The sequence below is a fragment of the Camponotus vicinus genome, unplaced genomic scaffold (genome assembly GCF_025532165.1).
Source record: "Camponotus vicinus isolate PSW18456_S1 unplaced genomic scaffold, iyCamVici1.0 SCAF_8, whole genome shotgun sequence".
NCBI classification, from domain to species: Eukaryota; Metazoa; Arthropoda; class Insecta; order Hymenoptera; family Formicidae; genus Camponotus; species Camponotus vicinus.
In genome coordinates, this window is record NW_028141980.1 from 18,395,591 (window position 1) to 18,413,943 (window position 18,353).

Below are 18,353 nucleotides of genomic sequence, written 5' to 3' on the forward strand. Positions count from 1 at the left end.
TTAATTAAATTGCGGCTACCTTTCTCTCCCTCTCAGAAATTTTGTCCAATTAACAATAAGACTACGCGATCGATGGTTTATATTGCGCAATGCATTCAAGAGATAACGAGACGCTTAAAAAACGCTACAGAGAAAAACGCTACAGACAAGCCCGAGTTGTTGTTTCCAAGACGATTGAATAACGTAAATATTATTTTTATTCAAGAGATTAATGATATAATCTCAATATTTAAGCACTCAAAAGAACGTATAAACTCGCATATCTTGATACCGATAAGATAAAAGATGAGACAAATTCTTTTTCTAAATAGATATGACGCAATTTGAATATTTAAGCATTCAAAAAGATGTGAATTTGAAGAGGGGATAAAAAAGATGATAGAAATTCGTTTTGAATTTAGAAGGAAGCTTTAGCTTTTTTTAAAAAACGGAAGGTTTTAGGTATCAAGAGATTGACAAGAAATTATTTTCATCGCTAAATTATTACTAATTTTAATTATTAAATACAAATAATTATTTTACATACATTAAATGATTATTTATATAAATTATTGAAGAAATGCACGCTGTATTTTGATAATAATTAGACATATATTAATTGTCAAGATTCGGTCCGCGTTACTTTCGCAACATATCCGCTCGTTAGGAATAATTTGCGTGACACATTGGGAAAGGTCAGACAGCGTGGGTGTCGGAGCGAATCCCAATTTCAGCCTTGGCAGATATAATAAAAAGGAGTCGCTATTAGAACCGATCGAGGAATCGTCGGCGCGAATGATTCGGTGCCAACGCGTGACCGGGACTCGACATATTGCAAACTATATATCAATCTTTGGAATTGCTAGTAAAACTGGATCGGATTCATGATACCGCGAACATGCAATCTACCTAATATTTCTCTGTGTGCTCTTTATCTCTGTCATGTTTCTTCTTTCGATCTCCATCTATCTCTCTATCTATTCCTATCATGTTTCTTCTTTCTTCTGAGAAATGAATTGGAAAATTAGATGACTACATCAGCAAATTTTTCAAATTATCAATTGAAAAAATAACAAAAATAAAAAGAAAAAAACGATAGTAAGAAAAAGATTCGTTAATCGTGACTACAAAAATATTTTTCAAAATAAATTTTTGCTTAGTTTATTAAAATGCGGATAAATGGATAAGTCTATATATTAGACAATAAAACATAATTGATGATCGAAAAGACTATTTTCAAATAAAAAATAAAATAATTATACATGTAATTATTTTTATTTGCAAAATTTAGATTTTTACAACTATTTAATTCATAATTCGTAAAAAAAGATTGGAAAAATTGCTAACAAAAATAAATTAAAAATTTCATACAGCTTTCTTATTTATATGATTTCTACTCCTACTAATTTTGATAGAATCGCAAATGAGATAAACATATATATAATCGATATATAAAATCGATTAAAAAAAAAAAATAAATCCATTTTTTAAAGATAAATTTTAATTTAGAATCATTATTTATTATTCTTATTAATTTGCGAAAAATTTCTTCACATATACATTTAATCACTCATTTATAATTCCAAAACTTTTAGCATTGCATTAATATTTTAGTTGAGAAGAAAAAACTGATGTGAGATCAAGTACAAAATCCACTGTTAAAATTGAGATCGTAATTTTGCGTAATTCTATATAGTAACATGTTGCGTTAAGTGTATATAATTCCAATTCCAAAGTTCAATTGATGATCAAAGTTTATAATACGTAGACTTCTTGAGAAACTTGCAACTGACTGCGATAGAAATATTCTAATCGAAAACAAAAAATAATTAATGATATTAATCACCAATGCATCAGAAATATTTAATCAATATGTTATTGTTCTATGTGTGAGATGGACTTTATCATACTAATAATTTTATATACTTGACATAATTCAAAAAGATTTCGAAGAAATAAATTTTGCTTGACTGAAAAAATGAATTGGTCTAAAAGAGAAATCAAATTTTCTAAAAGAGAATCAAATTTTTATACAACGCTTCTTCGATCAATGTGGCTCCACGGCCAAAATTATATCTGGAGGTGCGCGTCCAGATATAATCCGCGGGCATAACCAGGGATGCCATGGTACAGAATACCTCTCTCGTTGGTATAGCGATCAAGTTATCACACGGTAACACACGTTGCGCCTGCTCGCAACGGTGACTCCAGCGAGAACCGAAGAGCGGTCTGCCTTCAGTGGTTCGCAAGACCTCGGCCGAATCGCACGCTCGATTCGTTACGTTTGATTATTCGACACCGGGCTCCGATTTTCTCTCTTTCCTTCTTCTTCTCGCGATTATTTCACCGTCTCATTAATTCGATTGTTGACCACTCCATGAGATAAACAAATAATTAAATTTATAATCCAGAATTAAAATGACAATTTGAATGAATTTTCGATAAACAATTGTTCCGCTCAAAAAAACTTTGATTAAAAATATAAAATAATTTATTCACGCAAATTCTCATCTCGAAATTATCGATCATGATTGCAAGTCAGACTCAATCGCATTCGATGCAGAGTATCGAGTAAAGAAAGTTCCGTTTCTCAGAGTTCACGTTTCGTGTAAACTTTGCAACAGCCGGTGAATGTACGCGTGTTTGTTTGCATAAACATTTTGAGAGAGAGAGAGAGATTGAATTGCGAGAAGAAATATGGCCACCGACGCATTGAGTGAACGGCTATCGAGTAAGCTGCACCTGCAAACGAAGACAGTGGGCGATGAAAGGATCAGGCGAGCGAAGGAGAAAGACGAGGATGTCGCGATTTTTAGCATGTTCCCTATGGAGGGCGATCCTAAGTTCAGATGCTGCCTGGGCAAGGATTGCTTGATCGGAGACCCGAAGAAAGCAGACCCAGGTGACAATCGCGACAATCGCATTCAACAATGTATTATTAATATTATAATTAATATGAGAGAAATATTCAATCGTGACGAAAAGGGAAAGAATTAAGATTAACTCCTTTAGATGAGACAATGATATTATTTTATATCGATCAGCTCAAAGAAGACGAGGCATATTAATTTGTTTTATTATTAATGTGATATAGCATGTTAATTTAGTTTTCTGAGAATTTTGCTTAAAATGAAAGCGGTTTTATATTATAATTTCATATCACATGTTATTAAACACAATATTCGCATGACATTCTATCATAAACAATTGTAGAATTCAGATACAATTAAAATGCAGAAGCAAGTATTGTGAAAAATATTTGTAAAGATATATATAGAAAATATTTCGTACATAGAATCATTAAATTTAATGATTTTTACTTAAGGAAAATTGTATTTGACATTAAATATAACTTGAAAAATTATTTAGTAATACGTGTACGACCAGATAAATCGCTCAAGCGTCGAGAATTAAGAAAGATATAACGGAATGATATACACCGTTAATATTCCGATGTATCTGATGTGATCTATTTAAATATAGCTCTTTCATCTATTCTCGTATACATACGTTACAAAATAAGAATGCAAAACGAGAGCGATACATAAGAATATGTTTAAAATTCTCCTGACAAAACTAACTGATGTTAAATCAGAACCATTGGGTAATGTGTGTAATAAAAGAAAGTAAAGAGAGAAAGAGAAGAAGAAGAGAGAGGAAGATAGAAAAAGTGACCTTATCAGGAGCACATTACTCCATTGTGTACAATGTGCATTCGGCTACCTTGCAAATTACCACCTGATACAAAGCTTCAATTCTCGAATAAACTGGTAACGGATCGATGATGATGATGAGCATCCGTTTGACTTTATCGCAGCATTTAGTTTACCCTGACGCTAATGCATTTGTTCTGCAATTATCGGTTTCTTTTATCATCGATGATAATGTTCATATGGAAGATTATCAGCGAATATCCCCGCCATGTGTATGTCTGCGTGTGGCTTACGTTTTAATTCAACAAATATTTGCACAAAATCGCAGAGAAGATCGAGAAAATCACGATTTTGCGACGCAAATGCATTTTTATTCTCTGAATTTAATCACGCACGATACGAACGAGGATGTAACTGGTAAATATGGTTATTCAAATCAACCGCTCCATAATATCATCCATGAGAGGCACGCGAGAGAGAGAATCATCTATAAAAATAACTTTAATTTTTTCAGACGAATGAGTCCGTAAATCATATTAACCTCGAGAAACCGTTAAATTAGACAATTTAATCCAATAAGCATAATAGAGATTTTTTTATAAAAGTTAGAAAAAAGTGCGAGATATTTCTGCACGTCGTTACGCCATTATAAATCGTTACAAATTACATTACACAATTGTAATCAACTTTTTCTCAATGAATAAATATTCAAAAAAATTGCTTAAAGCTTTTCTTTCTTTACAATTTAATAATTAATGCACTTACATTTCATATTAAATATACTTCCTTTTATTTTTAATGAAACAAAGTTGAATAGAATTTTTAAAATAGTTTAATATTTATTTAAATATCTTTTAAATGACTTTTGTCATAAAACTTTAAATATCTTTATAACAAATTATAAATTAGTTAAAATTTTCTAAAAACTTAATTTAAATTTAATTTAAATATATAAATCAAAAAACATAATTTTTTTATTTTTTACTTGTATCCTTTTGAATCAAATTTTTGTTTAAAATTCAAAAATTCCCAATCAACAGATTTGTTATTGAAAAGAAACCTTGAACATATAAACGAGTAGCTTTGCGTGACGACTCGCGTATCTATGATTGATTTTATTGCAAATGTGACTCATGATATCATAAACATCGAGTCGCATAGCATGTGCATTAAAATTATGATTGAAAATTACTATATACATTCCATTGAGATTTTAAAAGGGAAATTAACTGGCGAGTGAAAAAAAGGATTAATTTCAAATGGATAAAAGAATATATAATTAACAGATATTAATTTTAATTATTTTGTTATTTATTGTTTTGTTAAGCATTTTTATAGTATTCAATTGGAGAAATATCTGCTAAAGTTGCAGTGACGATTTATCAAAAAGATATATTTTCTTTACATTTAATATCGCTTATTTTGCAGCATACTTTGTTTGCGCAAAAATCATTGTCGGCACGAACCTATATGATGTAATTGACATAAATCATTGCGAAATACATTGAAATTCATATGATGAAAAATCTTGACATTGATGTATTTTGTGATGAAAAAATATATGTGCACCTCGTTTCGACCGCCTCATCAGAAAGTTTAACGCGCATTACTGCGTACATTTCGAGAGAAACAAGGAGACAGTTGTGCAATTTGTAATGAACTGTCTTGTGTATACATGTTATATTGCTGAAATGATAAAAAAAGAGATGGATGCAATTATACGCGCGAGATTATCGAAATCGTATATCATATGACTCCGTTCGGATAAGAGTCCCGATATCGATGTATTAATATGAGTGATATCATCAATCGTAATGGCAAATCGGTATATTGTTCATGAATATCAATCGTAGTGCGTTCAAAACAAATATATCGTTATGATCTCTTGTGATTCCTAATGTAAGATTTAGGCCTCATTTACATAAGAATGTAAATATTCGACATTAAATTATTATATATTTAAAAAAAAACCTCTATTAATCCTCTATTAATCAAATTGAGAAGAAATAATACTAATTATTTATTTGCACAATATAAATAAATATAAATAAATAAATAAATAAATAAAAAATATATATTTATAAATATATTAATATCATTAATCTATTAGTTTAGTCAAATTCTAAGAATAAAAAAGACACGTAATAATTAAAAATAAAACTAGAAAAATAAATTATTACTGATTTACGAAAACAATTTATAACTATGTCGTTGCTTTCTCTATTTGATGTGAAACAGAATTTGCCTGTGTCAGGAAATTTTTGGACCGATGTAGTTTCTGCTTTTCATTGAATTATATTTAGACTTGACGTAGAAATGGCAGCTTCTACCTCTCGGTATAGTCGGTTTACGAGAGCATGTTACCAATATGACGAGTGATAATCATAAAATCCGTTTAAACGATCACGTTAACGATTGGCGAGCACCAAAAAGAGAGATTATGATAATTAATGGCGGTGTTCGCGGAAATGGATAGTGTATCCGTTGCATTTGTTATTCATCCATAGGAGAAACGCATTAGCATAAATAGATTATTGCTAGAAACACGCGGTTAAAAAAACGTCTGGCATTTTGAGGGGGATATTGCCTTATATTATTAAAAATCGCGGCATTATATTATTAAAAATTACGACATAAATAAATATCTTAATATAAACTTAAATTTAAACGGGCAGTAAGAGCCAAACGCGGATGGTAGTGCGTAAGTTCAACGAGAATTAAGTTTTCGTTGAAACTTATTTGTGTGCACAGGGCACAAATTTTCTTGGTACGATACCAAGCAAATTTAAATAATTCTCAATTCGAGAATTTATTTAATTATATTATCCCTCTTTTAAAATTTAAATATTTTGTACTTACTTGCAATGAATTTCCTTTTTTACAGGCTTTCACGTTTTTATCATCTATTTTATTATCGTTTTTATTATCCTTTTTGTCTTTTCAATCATTTTGTTTATTTACATCTTTTTTTTTATTGCACCTGGTGCTCTTTTATTTTGTCCTCTATCGCATAGACCTGAATTAGAAGATGACGCTTCTTTTTTTATTGCACCTGGTGCCCTGGTGCTCTTTTATTTTGTTCTATATCGCATATAACGTCTGGTATAGTAGACTCTGCAATTAAAAAGAAAAAAAAGATATACTAATTTAAAAAAAACAGAGAATAGGGATATAATATATATATATATATGCAAGTTTCTTATCTAACTCTCTTCTGTATTCCGTCGCATTTTGCTTCAGTTCGTTTAGGGTTGGGAATCGGATTTTTCTGGTGAGTTTGTTTCTTTCGGCTCTGGTGTTGATTTGAATCTTTGCCCTAACTAGTCTGTGGTCACTGTCCGTGTCAAATTGATTCAGGACCGTAACATCTTTTATTATGTATTTCTTGTTGGATAATATAAAGTCTATTTCGTTTTTATAGGTTGAGTCAGGGCTTCTCCATGTCCATCTTCTATTTTCAGGTTTTTGGAAGAAGCAGTTCATGCAAAATAGATTTTCGCTTTGCAAGAAATTTATTAAAGCGTCGCCCCTTGTGTTGCGGGTCCCTGTTCCGAATCTGCCCAACCATTGGCCCCGTGCATCTCTTGTGATTCCTATTATGCATTAAAGTCTCCGGTAATGATTTTAAAGTACGTGCTTTCGGATCTTAATGCCTAACTAATTATTTACGAATAATATTCATAATTTAATAATCATATTTGGTTTATATCACATTATTGTGTTTTTACCCTGAAAATAAAAAAAAAACAAAAAATAAATAAGTAATAATAAAAATAAAAGTAAATAAGTAATAATAGGTAGTAATAATATAAATAATTAAAAATTAAATTGTACTCACTACAAACTTAAATTGTACTGCGTTTGTCACATTAAATAAATGATTATATATGTTCCATCATAGGATTTTATAATAATTTATACTTTCGCATACTTTACACCTATTGCTTGGTCCATAAAGCCTGTTACTAATTTTCGATTTGATTTTATCATACGGACCATTTTCCAATTTTAATTTTTTAAATTGTACTCAATTAATAGACAAATAAAATTTAAATATAAACTTAAATTTAAACGGGCAATAAGAGCCAAACGCGGATGGTAGTGCGTAAGTTAAACGAGAATTAAGTTTTCGTTGAAACTTATTTGTGTGCACAGGGCACAAATTTTCTTGGTACGATACCAAGCAAATTTAAATAATTCTCAATTCGAGAATTTATTTAATTATTATCCCTCTTTTCCCCCCTGTAATGTTGTAGGCGAGAAAAATATCGGGCCGAAATTTTTGACTTTCGGCCCGATATTTGTGCCCTGTGCACACAAATAAGTTTCAACGAAAACTTAATTCTCGTTGAACTTACGCACTACCATTCGCGTTTGGCTATTACTGCCCGTTTAAATTTAAGTTTATGTTTTAATATACAGAGCCTAATTTCTTATAGTTATTTAAATATCTTAATATCAGATGATTCTCAAAGGCATTTGAGAGTATCCGTGGCAATGAAAAGATGTCATAACATCTCCAAGAAAAGATACATATTTTATTGACGAACGCGAAACGAATCATTTAAGTAAATTTTCGCATTTCTCTTCTATAAAGATATGCAAATTTATACCCACGCGTTTTATTTTAACTTAAAATACTATTGTATTAAATTATTATTTTATATCCTTTTAAAAATATACATTTATATATTGTATGTCTAAAAAGTACAGACCTTGCATTATTGTAGCCATAGGTTCTAGTGATAAATTTTCAATGTTTTCTTATTTAATTGATTATAAATAACTATCTTATAATCTATAAAATATTATTATTTTTAAAATAATCTACATATCCTAAAGGACGTGGATAAGATTATATATAAAAAATGTTTCAATGTAAATTACATATAGATGTTTTATGTTGATGAAGATGTGTAATTTTATGCAAATATTCAATTTTACATATAAGCGCATCATTTGTAACGCGAATAACTCATGGATTAACGCTACACGCGTAAGATTACTACATCAACCTTGGATCATCAGCTTTATACATATACGGTGGTATTGCCTGTTTGACGTGACGTCACGAATCTTCGCTTGAGTCATAGTGGTCCACAAGGCAACGTATCATACACGAGAGATATGCAAACACACCGGAATGGTCCATCTTTAACGTCCCTCGTGTCATCAAATTAAAATAAAAATTGCAAATATTAAAATTTTAGATGCATGAAAAATTTTACAAAAATATTTGAAAGGGAGGAAAAATATCAGAAATTATATACATAAAAATTGTATAGAAAGAGTTTGGATATTATATAATTTCATTCTACCTTTGTTTACAATATTTCAATTGCTTACAATGATCTTAACGAATCCTTCATAGTAAAAAATTAATTATGCTCGTATGATATCATGATATCATGTGCAGCCGACTTTTTATGCCTAATCTTTAATTTATCGAAATGCTACTAACAGTGATACCAATTATTATAATTGAACGAGTTAGACTTTGCTTTAATACTATCGATTTGCACATTATAATCAATCATTACGACGTAATTATAACGTTAGTGCGTCAAATGTGCGATCAGGATGTAATTATCCACTTAACAATGTAACAGCATAATGGATGAACAATTATATAGCTGTTTATAGTCAATGATGTAGTTGCAACTAATTCGATTTAACTACTCGTCGGAATGTTCGACGACGAATGAATAATTTAACAAGTTGATCCACGCATACAATGAATAATGAGCCAGTAGACACTTGCACTGTTCATTAATCAACATGTATAGCGGTGATGGGGACGATTATCACACTCATATATTCATCGATATATGGTAATGCACAAACGCAATTCTCGATGGTTCTTAAGGGTTCTTCGGATATTTCGAGAGCTTAATTTAACAAGAGCTTAATTTTTTTCGGCAAACTTCGCTTGATACATGACGTGTTATGTTTCCATCTATTTTTAAAAGAAAGGAAGGAGAAATTCTGTCAAGTATTTTTTAATGAAAGAAGCTCTTGAATCATCATCGAGACTGTCATTCTTTACAGACGTGATCCTACATCGTAAATATTTTGAATTGAGTTGATGATTCATGAGACACGTTATATCATATTTAATGTCATATTTAAGTGTGTCGTTTGCCCGGGTCTTAGCTCACCTTTCGAAATAGAATTATTAATTCGTCTTCTTGTCTCTACTACTTAGCGAGAGAAATGCGAAAAAGAGACAAGGCAAACACTCACCATTATTATGCCTCAAAGTCCACATGAATAAATTTTATTCATTGATCGATTGGTTGTGTAAATCGAATTTTAGCACTATCTGCGACATTTAAAATGCAAATACTTATAAAAAATTTCGATGGATACCGTACAAATTTTCCATAGTTATTTCATATGTTATAAATAGCATCTATAATAGCACCATATGTTTATATTATAATCTAGCTAGCAAAAATTTTAGTTTCGAAGTACGCAATTTATATGACATTAGCGGCAAACAATACGTTTGCGTTTCCTAGTCAATGATTTTGGGTATTATCTGCCCATTTCTTAAATCACAGACCAGAACGTGACAACGATAACAAGCTGACAATACTCATCAGCTCGAGTCACGTTCTTTGCATAATGCTCCTAATCTTAAAGAGAACACGAAGTAACCGTTTCATTTCTAGCTCTAGATTATGGTAATTTTACAGCAAGGAAAACAATTTTAAGAAGATCACCGCGTGATTAGTTTCAATTTTACACATATACGCTGTATGTGCCTGGAGACGTTTTTTTATTTCTGCGCCTATGACTCATTAGAATTTATTTTTTAATACTGGAATCATATCACTGAATTATCAGAAATATTTAATCCCTTAAATAACAACCAGTTATTAATAAAAAATTATAATACTGAGATATTGTGTTAAATACCATGTAATCTCACTTGTGATATTCTAGATAAAATTTCAATAACGATGAACAATAAGATAATTTTATCATTTAAAGATCTATCTTTCCTATCATATATATTTAAAACAATGAGGTCCTTTTAATGAAATGTCTAGGTACGAAAAGCATGTCTAAAATATATAACATTGAAATTAATACATACACAAATCTCTCTCTATATTTTTTTTTCATAAAAATTTCAAAATTACATGGCTATATTTATATCTGCACATCTTCTTTTCTGGATAAAATATATATGTGGATAATTTAAGTTCTCCAATTGCTGATCAGCAATCACGCTTTCCGAACCGCGAAAACCATTAATTTCGGTCCGATTGTTCTTGTTCTCATGCGACTGTCTGCACCTGTGCATGTGCTAATTGTGGATTGTGAAAAAAACAGTCAGCCCTCAATACGGGAACGTAATAGGACACACGCGATTGCGAACTTGCAGTCCGCCAGTCGCCGCATGCAACCATCTGTCTAGACGCTAAAACGTGGAAATGCTACGACCTCTGTTGCATTTATTTACAGAGTTTCTAATTTGAATTTTTTATGGTGGTTCTTTCCGACATGCAATCAGCAAGCATCATATTGAGCAATGACAAGTTCAACACTTCAGAAATAATTTTTATAATAATAAAATGATCATGAATGTAAAAGAAGCTAAAAGAAAAATTAATGACGATCTTTATATTATAAATATAAATAAAATAACACACAGATAAAATAACATAGATGTTTTTCTTCTCCTCATAAGCGCAAATTCGATTATATAAATTAAATTGAAATTTTATTTAATTTTCAAAAAAATACATTATGTTAAGTAAAATATTTATGTAATATCTTTATTGCTTACATGTTTCAGGCACTAAGAAAATGGAATACAAGACCAGACAATGGCACGAGAAGTGTTTCTGCTGCGTGGTCTGTAAGAATCCGATCGGCACAAAGAGCTTCATCCCGCGCGAACAGGAGATTTATTGTGCCGGATGTTACGAGGACAAATTCGCCACCCGGTGTGTTAAGTGCAATAAGGTGGGTTACTCCTTTCACTGTATCGGCGATTACTTTGCATTCTCGTCTCGCATTCGTTTATTAAATATCGCGCAAAAAGCGAACGGACTGATAAATTAAAAGTGAGATCTCGTTGTAAGATCATAAATTTCAATCTGATAAATTGGTGAGATATAATTGCTTTAAATAAATGTAGATAGTAGTTGTGTGGATCGCGTGTAAAATATTGACTCAGACAATATAAATATTATATATAAAAATGACTATGATATATTTTTATTTTTTAAGCCTTTTTTTCGTAAAATATATTAATCTATTTTTTGTGCATCAGACAGTGTCTTTTTTGTGATTGTCAGTTATTTAATTTTTGCTATACTAATTTTTGAAGCTACTTCATTTGTACTGAGGACTCGATTCTCGAAACATATAAGCTGTATTAAATATTTAAGAGGAGAATGTTGCAATAAATTATGATACACGAATACGAAACGATCCTGTATCCCGTCGAAAGATTTAAAAAAAAAATATCATCTCATCGCAGATTATCACCAGCGGCGGCGTGACATATAAGAACGAGCCGTGGCACAGAGATTGCTTCACTTGCAGCAACTGCAACAACTCCCTGGCGGGACAGCGATTCACATCGCGCGATGACAAGCCGTATTGCGCCGAGTGCTTCGGCGAGCTCTTCGCCAAGAGATGCACCGCTTGCTCCAAACCGATTACTGGTACGATTCATTTCACAATTTCTAACTTTAGTAAAAAAAAATATACATATTTTTTTATATAATTATCTAAAAAAAAATTTAAAATCTCTGAGTGTTTGATTTTTCAATCATTCTTTAATCGATTCTTCAACAAACATGCATATCTTTTATATTTCGCGATAATAATAATCGTATACAATATTTATTCTTAGAGATCCCCTTTCATATTTCATTCGTTATGCAATGTTGAAACCTCGATTCTAATCTAATCTAAGCACCACTCGATGATTGATCCAGGTATCGGCGGCACTCGCTTCATCTCATTCGAGGATAGGCACTGGCATAATGATTGTTTCATCTGCGCGGGCTGCAAAACGTCGTTGGTCGGACGTGGTTTTATTACCGATGGTGACGACATTATCTGTCCTGAATGCGCCAAAATGAAATTGATGTAAGACACGGCTTTACGACGACGAGGATGACAGAGAAAAGCGAGGGGAGAGGAAGGACGGGGAGCGGGACTTCCGGAATGCAGAATCCATACAGTCAAGCGGATTCTATTATAAGCCATAATAAGACCGTCGTCGCGATTTTATTAGTTGACAATTCGGATTCGAAAACGAAAGCAACATGCAGACGCTAAAGAATTTTACAAAGTCATATCAAGAGACGAGATTGCGGAAAAACATGATAAAAATTATAAATAATAAAGGAGAATTTGCATTACAGAGCCGCGATAATTTTTATTGCAAACCGACATACTTTGACGAAATTTTTCGCGCCGATTTTTTTTCAGAGAAAGATAAAGATCGGGAATCCTCTGTCCAAGTCCTCGTCTTGGTCAGCATAGTGATTTTACAGATTGATCGAAAGAAAGACGGCGCGAGAGAACACGAGAATCGTTTCTAGCTTTGTAGTTATAGCGACATTAGTCTTCGTTATTTCGTTCTACGTGTGTTTGTGAAAAGAACACTGATAAGTGTGTCTTTCTATATTTGAAATGATTTGCTTGATCATCCCGTTGAAATATCGAAGAATGAAAGAAATAAGAATCGGAAAGAAAAAGGAATACACACTCAACGAGCTCGATAAAGAGAAATCAAATCGCCTTACTGTAATAAAATGATTATTGATATAAACGATTAGGATGATAAATAAGCCTAATCGCTCCGCATACGTGCTCTCGTGATGTTACTAATATCATTTTTGCTTTGTACAATTGTAGAGAGATATGCGCATGTGCGCGCAAAAAAAGAATCTTAGCATATGTGTGTATATGTATGTATGTATGTGTGTATAATTTACACACACGCGAAAAACACGACGGTTTAACACATACATACATACATACACGCTACACATTCACCTAAATCTATCCAATTGATATCATACTTTTCTTTCTCTCTCTTTTCCTTTCTGTACAAAACTATGCATCTATCGAAATACGAGAAAAATAACATCCAAATACTCTGGTAAATCTCATTATTAATTTATGAACAAAACTCATCGAAATAAGTTTCTGAAAAAATGACTAATTTTCCCTATATTAAATAACATTTCGAAAGAAATCTTAATATTTCCAAATTTCAATAGAAAAATTATTTGACGTTATAAAAATCGATTCGCATAAATCTTTTTATCAAAAAATTTGTTAATTTTACATTCACAACTGTATAAATCCATGCTGTTAATCGCGGTTAGATACGATAAGGAATACATTTCGTGTCATCGCTCAACAATGTTCCGGCTCTCTTCTCTTCTTTGTTTCCCCCTTCTTCATCGAAAAAAACAGGCGCATATCATAGAGATTCGTTATCATCTCGTATAAATCACACGCGCGCGCGCGCGCGCACACACATACACACATACATACATATACAGGGTATCCCATTTAACTTGAGACATCGAAGTAACTCGAAACCATGGCGGTTTCGGTGAGAATGTTTTGAACAAAAGTTGTATGGTTTTAAGGGGGCCATAAGATGGTGTCATTGGTTTTACCTTGAAAAGTCATTTGAAGGTCACGTGAAGGTCACCTTCAATTTTTTAAACAGAACCCCCTATTTTTTATTACTTATTCTTGTAGCTTATCTCGAGAACTTTCCAAAACACTATAATAAAGTATTTCTTCATTGAGTACTTTTCGAGTTATGAGGCTTGAAATAATTTCTTAATTTTACATAAACCATAAAATATCTAGTAAAATATTCATTTTTCGATTACCTTACCTTAATACTTTTATGTACTAAATAATGAGAGGAATCAATTGGTGTAAAGAAACACATAGTTGTTTTGAAGAAAAAATATGTAATTTGCAATTAACAATTCCATATTTTTTCTTAAAAACAACTGTATGTTTTCTTTACACCAATTGATTACTCTCATTATTTTGTACATAAAAGTATTAAGGTAAGATAATCGAAAAATGAATATTTTACTAGATATTTTATGGTTTATGTAAAATTAAGAAATTATTTCAAGCCTCATAACTCGAAAAGTACTTAGTGAAAAAATATTTAATTACAGTGTTTTGGAAAGGTCTCGAGGTAAGCTACAAGAATATGCAAAAGTATATAGGGTGTCTCATTTAAAAAGTTGGAGGTGACCTTCACATAACCTTCAAACGACTTTTCAAGGTAAAACCAATGACACCATCTTATGGCCCCCTTAAAACCATACAACTTTTGTTTAAAACATTCTCCGAAACCGCCATTGTTTCGAGTTACTTCGATGTTTTAAGTTAAATGGGACACCTGTATATACATAAATACATACATACATATATACATACATACATACATACATACATACATACATACATACATACATACATACATACATACATACATACATACATACATACATACATACATACATACATACATACATACATACATACATACATACATACACACATGCAAACATACATACATACATACATACAAACATACATATCACACGCAAATTCGAAATTTTTCACAGTAACATATATTATTTTCTTGAAAAAGAAAACCGCAAAAAAACACAACACACATACACACACGTACAATACACATGCATACATACATGCGTACGAGTGTGCGACGAAACACACTCGCGGAAACACTAATTGTGGCCTTATCCGCATCGAGTACCATAGAAGTAAAAAAAAAAAAAGAAACTAACGTCTCACAATAATTTACTTCATTACAGGATACTTAATATCAAATCTATTGTTATACAACGCGAATGAAAGTAAGTGTAACGCTGCACGCGAATCAAGTCTACGAACGCGGAACTACAAGACAAATTTTCGCAAACGTTCGAATTTTTAATCACGACCAATATAAGTCGTACACGTGCTATAATATACATGTATGTTCCGACGGAGTCACTTACACACTAATCGCCTTAATTAATAAATGATAAGAAGAGATTATTCTATATTCAGCGTATCCTATATACACACTGTTACATTGTAAAATTGATAAATAAATAAATGTAATTATTTACATGCTTTTGTAGGTTCCCTTCATATTCTCTATTCAAGATATCATCAAAAATTTTCTTCAATGCTATGAATGTAACAATAATGAAACTTTTATTTCATCACAATTGACACATTTTATCCATTTTTAATTCATGATGTATCTCAATCATAAATTTATATATTAAATTAATTTACACGAGAATCAGACGTTCATTAATTTGAAAAATTAAAGAGAACGCAATAAAAATAAGCGATTTTTCTTTTATTCGCGTATAAAAGTAAATTTCAAGCTTAATAAAGAACACACAATTTATGTATGTATATAATCCAATTTAATTATGTCATATACAAAAACGATGGATAAATTAGTAAAAGAAAATAATTATATTTATAAATTTCATTCATTTACAGAATGTTATGATTTATATTTTTAAAATTATAATGCAATCAAGTACATGTATTGCTTTGCATAAATAATTTGTTTATATAAATTCACATTATGTGTAAAATTATTTTAACTAATTAATTTTAAAAAATATATAATTAAACATCTGCTAAATGATATGCGCTGCTGTTATGTTGCAGCAGAAATTTGTGTAAAATCTACCTTCTGCTGATGATTTATCCACAGGTGTAAAATTTAGTTCTACTTTTCAGCTTTAGATGTCTGTAGTATTTCCTTGTAGCATATAATGAAAAAAATATTTGTAAATGAAAAGAGGAAAATTATAATTCTTATAATTAATTAATACAAATTTTTTTATCTCGCATGTTTTTAAGCAAACTACATAATTTACAAGTTTTTATCATACTTTCTTACCATAAAAAATACTAATTTCAAGTTTAAATTTAAGAAATAAATAGAGTGCTAAGAACTCGATAAAGTTCAATGAAAGAGACAATAAAAGAGAAATTAATTAAATTTCTACTAACAATAAATTAAATTAAATGAAATTATCTTTAATCTTTAATTAATCTAAATTAACAAATATGAAAAGATAAATAGAACAAATTATATGAAAATAATATAAAATAAAACACGATTTTATTCCCATCACATTAATATCTACAATATTTTCAATTCTACTAATTATTTTTCGTCTCTTATATTTTACTCAATTTCAACAATTTGAAAATTAAGACTAGTTTTAAACACAACGGTACGCACGATAAAAATGCGAATTTATTTCGGCATGCATAACTGGATATGTAAAGGGTCACCATACATAAATCCGCGTCGAATTCATCATTGACATTAAGGTCGTGTTGTCGGAGGTCACACAATAGGTCAATGCACGCTCGGCCTCACGTCTCCTGCGTGACAGCAAGCTATCTATTGGGTGACGACTTCCAAATTGTAGTTTATTTCATCAGTTTCAACATCAATATATCAAAATCCATTTTGCAATTATTCGTTTACATAGGATCTCTAGGTGCTAGATATTTCAAGAGTCCTATAAAAAAATAGGGAATTCTCTTTTGCTTTAAGAGAAATTTTCAAAAGATCATCAGAAAAATCTTAATGAAGCTTTTGTAGATTTATCTTTATTTTTTTGCGGAAACAATCGATAAAGAAAAATAATAGTTTATATTTCTAGAGATTGAAATTCTCCTAGTTCAAAATAAAGTTTATTTGGGGAAATAAAATGCAAGAAACGAACAGTTTTAGTATCTATGCCTTTATATCTCTGGTGCATTATTTAGAAAAAAACTTTTTATAAAACATTTCTTTTCTCCATTTTAAATATGAAAACAACAAATTAATATTAATATTTGTACAAAATAGAAATATTGAAAATAACATGTGCGAGATGATAATTCTCTATATGCGTAATAAAAAAATTATCATTTCTATAAAAATATTTTTTTCAAATATAAACTTGGTCGCATTTTAATCCATTAGCAAAACGCTTCGATGCAGAATTACTCGTAATTATCATAATTTACCAAATGCACGACTATATTAAAACATTCCACGATTAGTTCGCGCGATATTTGTTGTGCTGTTAATTACACATTATACGCACACCACGCACGCACGCAGAGAATCGCACGCACCTACACGTGCGAGCGAGCGAGCGTCGCGCTCGGGGTAAAGAGAGGTCGATGGAAAGTGGTATAATCGCGAATGTGGATCGGCTCAAGGAGAGCAGAGAAGAGGAGATCCTTTACCTTACTTATGTAACGAGCGACCGAGGTGGTGTCTCGTGTCTTCGACCGCGTCCCGTATAGAGGAAGAGCGAGAGCTGTGCCTCTCTCTCCGGAGAGGCTTGCTGCCTCTCCGCTCGTCCATCTCCACTCCTCGTCTCCCACAAACGTCATTCGCCTTGACTCTGTCTCGCACGCGCTCCGCTCGACACTGTCCCTGAAAATTGCTCATGGGACTCGTCCACGCAAGCGCGAGATTAATAGGCATTCATCCGTAATTATAATTATTATCAAGTAGACGAAGCAAAGGGGTGGTTGCTGCGAACTGCATATTACTATGTTGCACAAATAATTAAAAAAATAATTTAAAAATAAATAAAAAAATGTCCGTAAAATGTTTTGTGCAACTTATTTGCTTCATTGGGCAAAAGAATTGATTTA

General features: G+C 31.3%; 1 protein-coding gene and 1 long non-coding RNA gene across 13 annotated transcripts in view; one reads left to right on the forward strand and one right to left on the reverse strand.

Annotated features, from left to right (window-relative positions):
- The window catches only part of Lmpt (four and a half LIM domains protein limpet), a 119,553-nt gene extending 103,767 nt beyond the window's left edge, over positions 1 to 15,786 (forward strand). For 11 of the 12 annotated variants that reach the window (XM_083105805.1, XM_083105804.1, XM_083105798.1 and 8 more), the window contains 3 exons: positions 11,440 to 11,609; positions 12,130 to 12,316; positions 12,593 to 15,786. In XM_083105805.1, coding sequence (XP_082961931.1) covers positions 11,440 to 11,609; positions 12,130 to 12,316; positions 12,593 to 12,750 — 515 coding nt within the window. In that variant the 3' untranslated portion in view covers positions 12,751 to 15,786. Of the gene's footprint in view, positions 1 to 2,202; positions 2,882 to 11,439; positions 11,610 to 12,129; positions 12,317 to 12,592 lie in introns of those variants that run through there. The other variant, XM_083105810.1, reaches the window with a different exon arrangement.
- On the reverse strand, positions 4,868 to 7,403 carry LOC145975371 (uncharacterized). Its single transcript, XR_014439956.1, has 3 exons — positions 6,841 to 7,403; positions 6,492 to 6,746; positions 4,868 to 5,318 (listed from the first exon to the last, which is right to left on the reverse strand). It is a non-coding gene; the product is annotated as an uncharacterized LOC145975371 (long non-coding RNA).
- Positions 15,787 to 18,353: the final 2,567 nt, after the last annotated feature.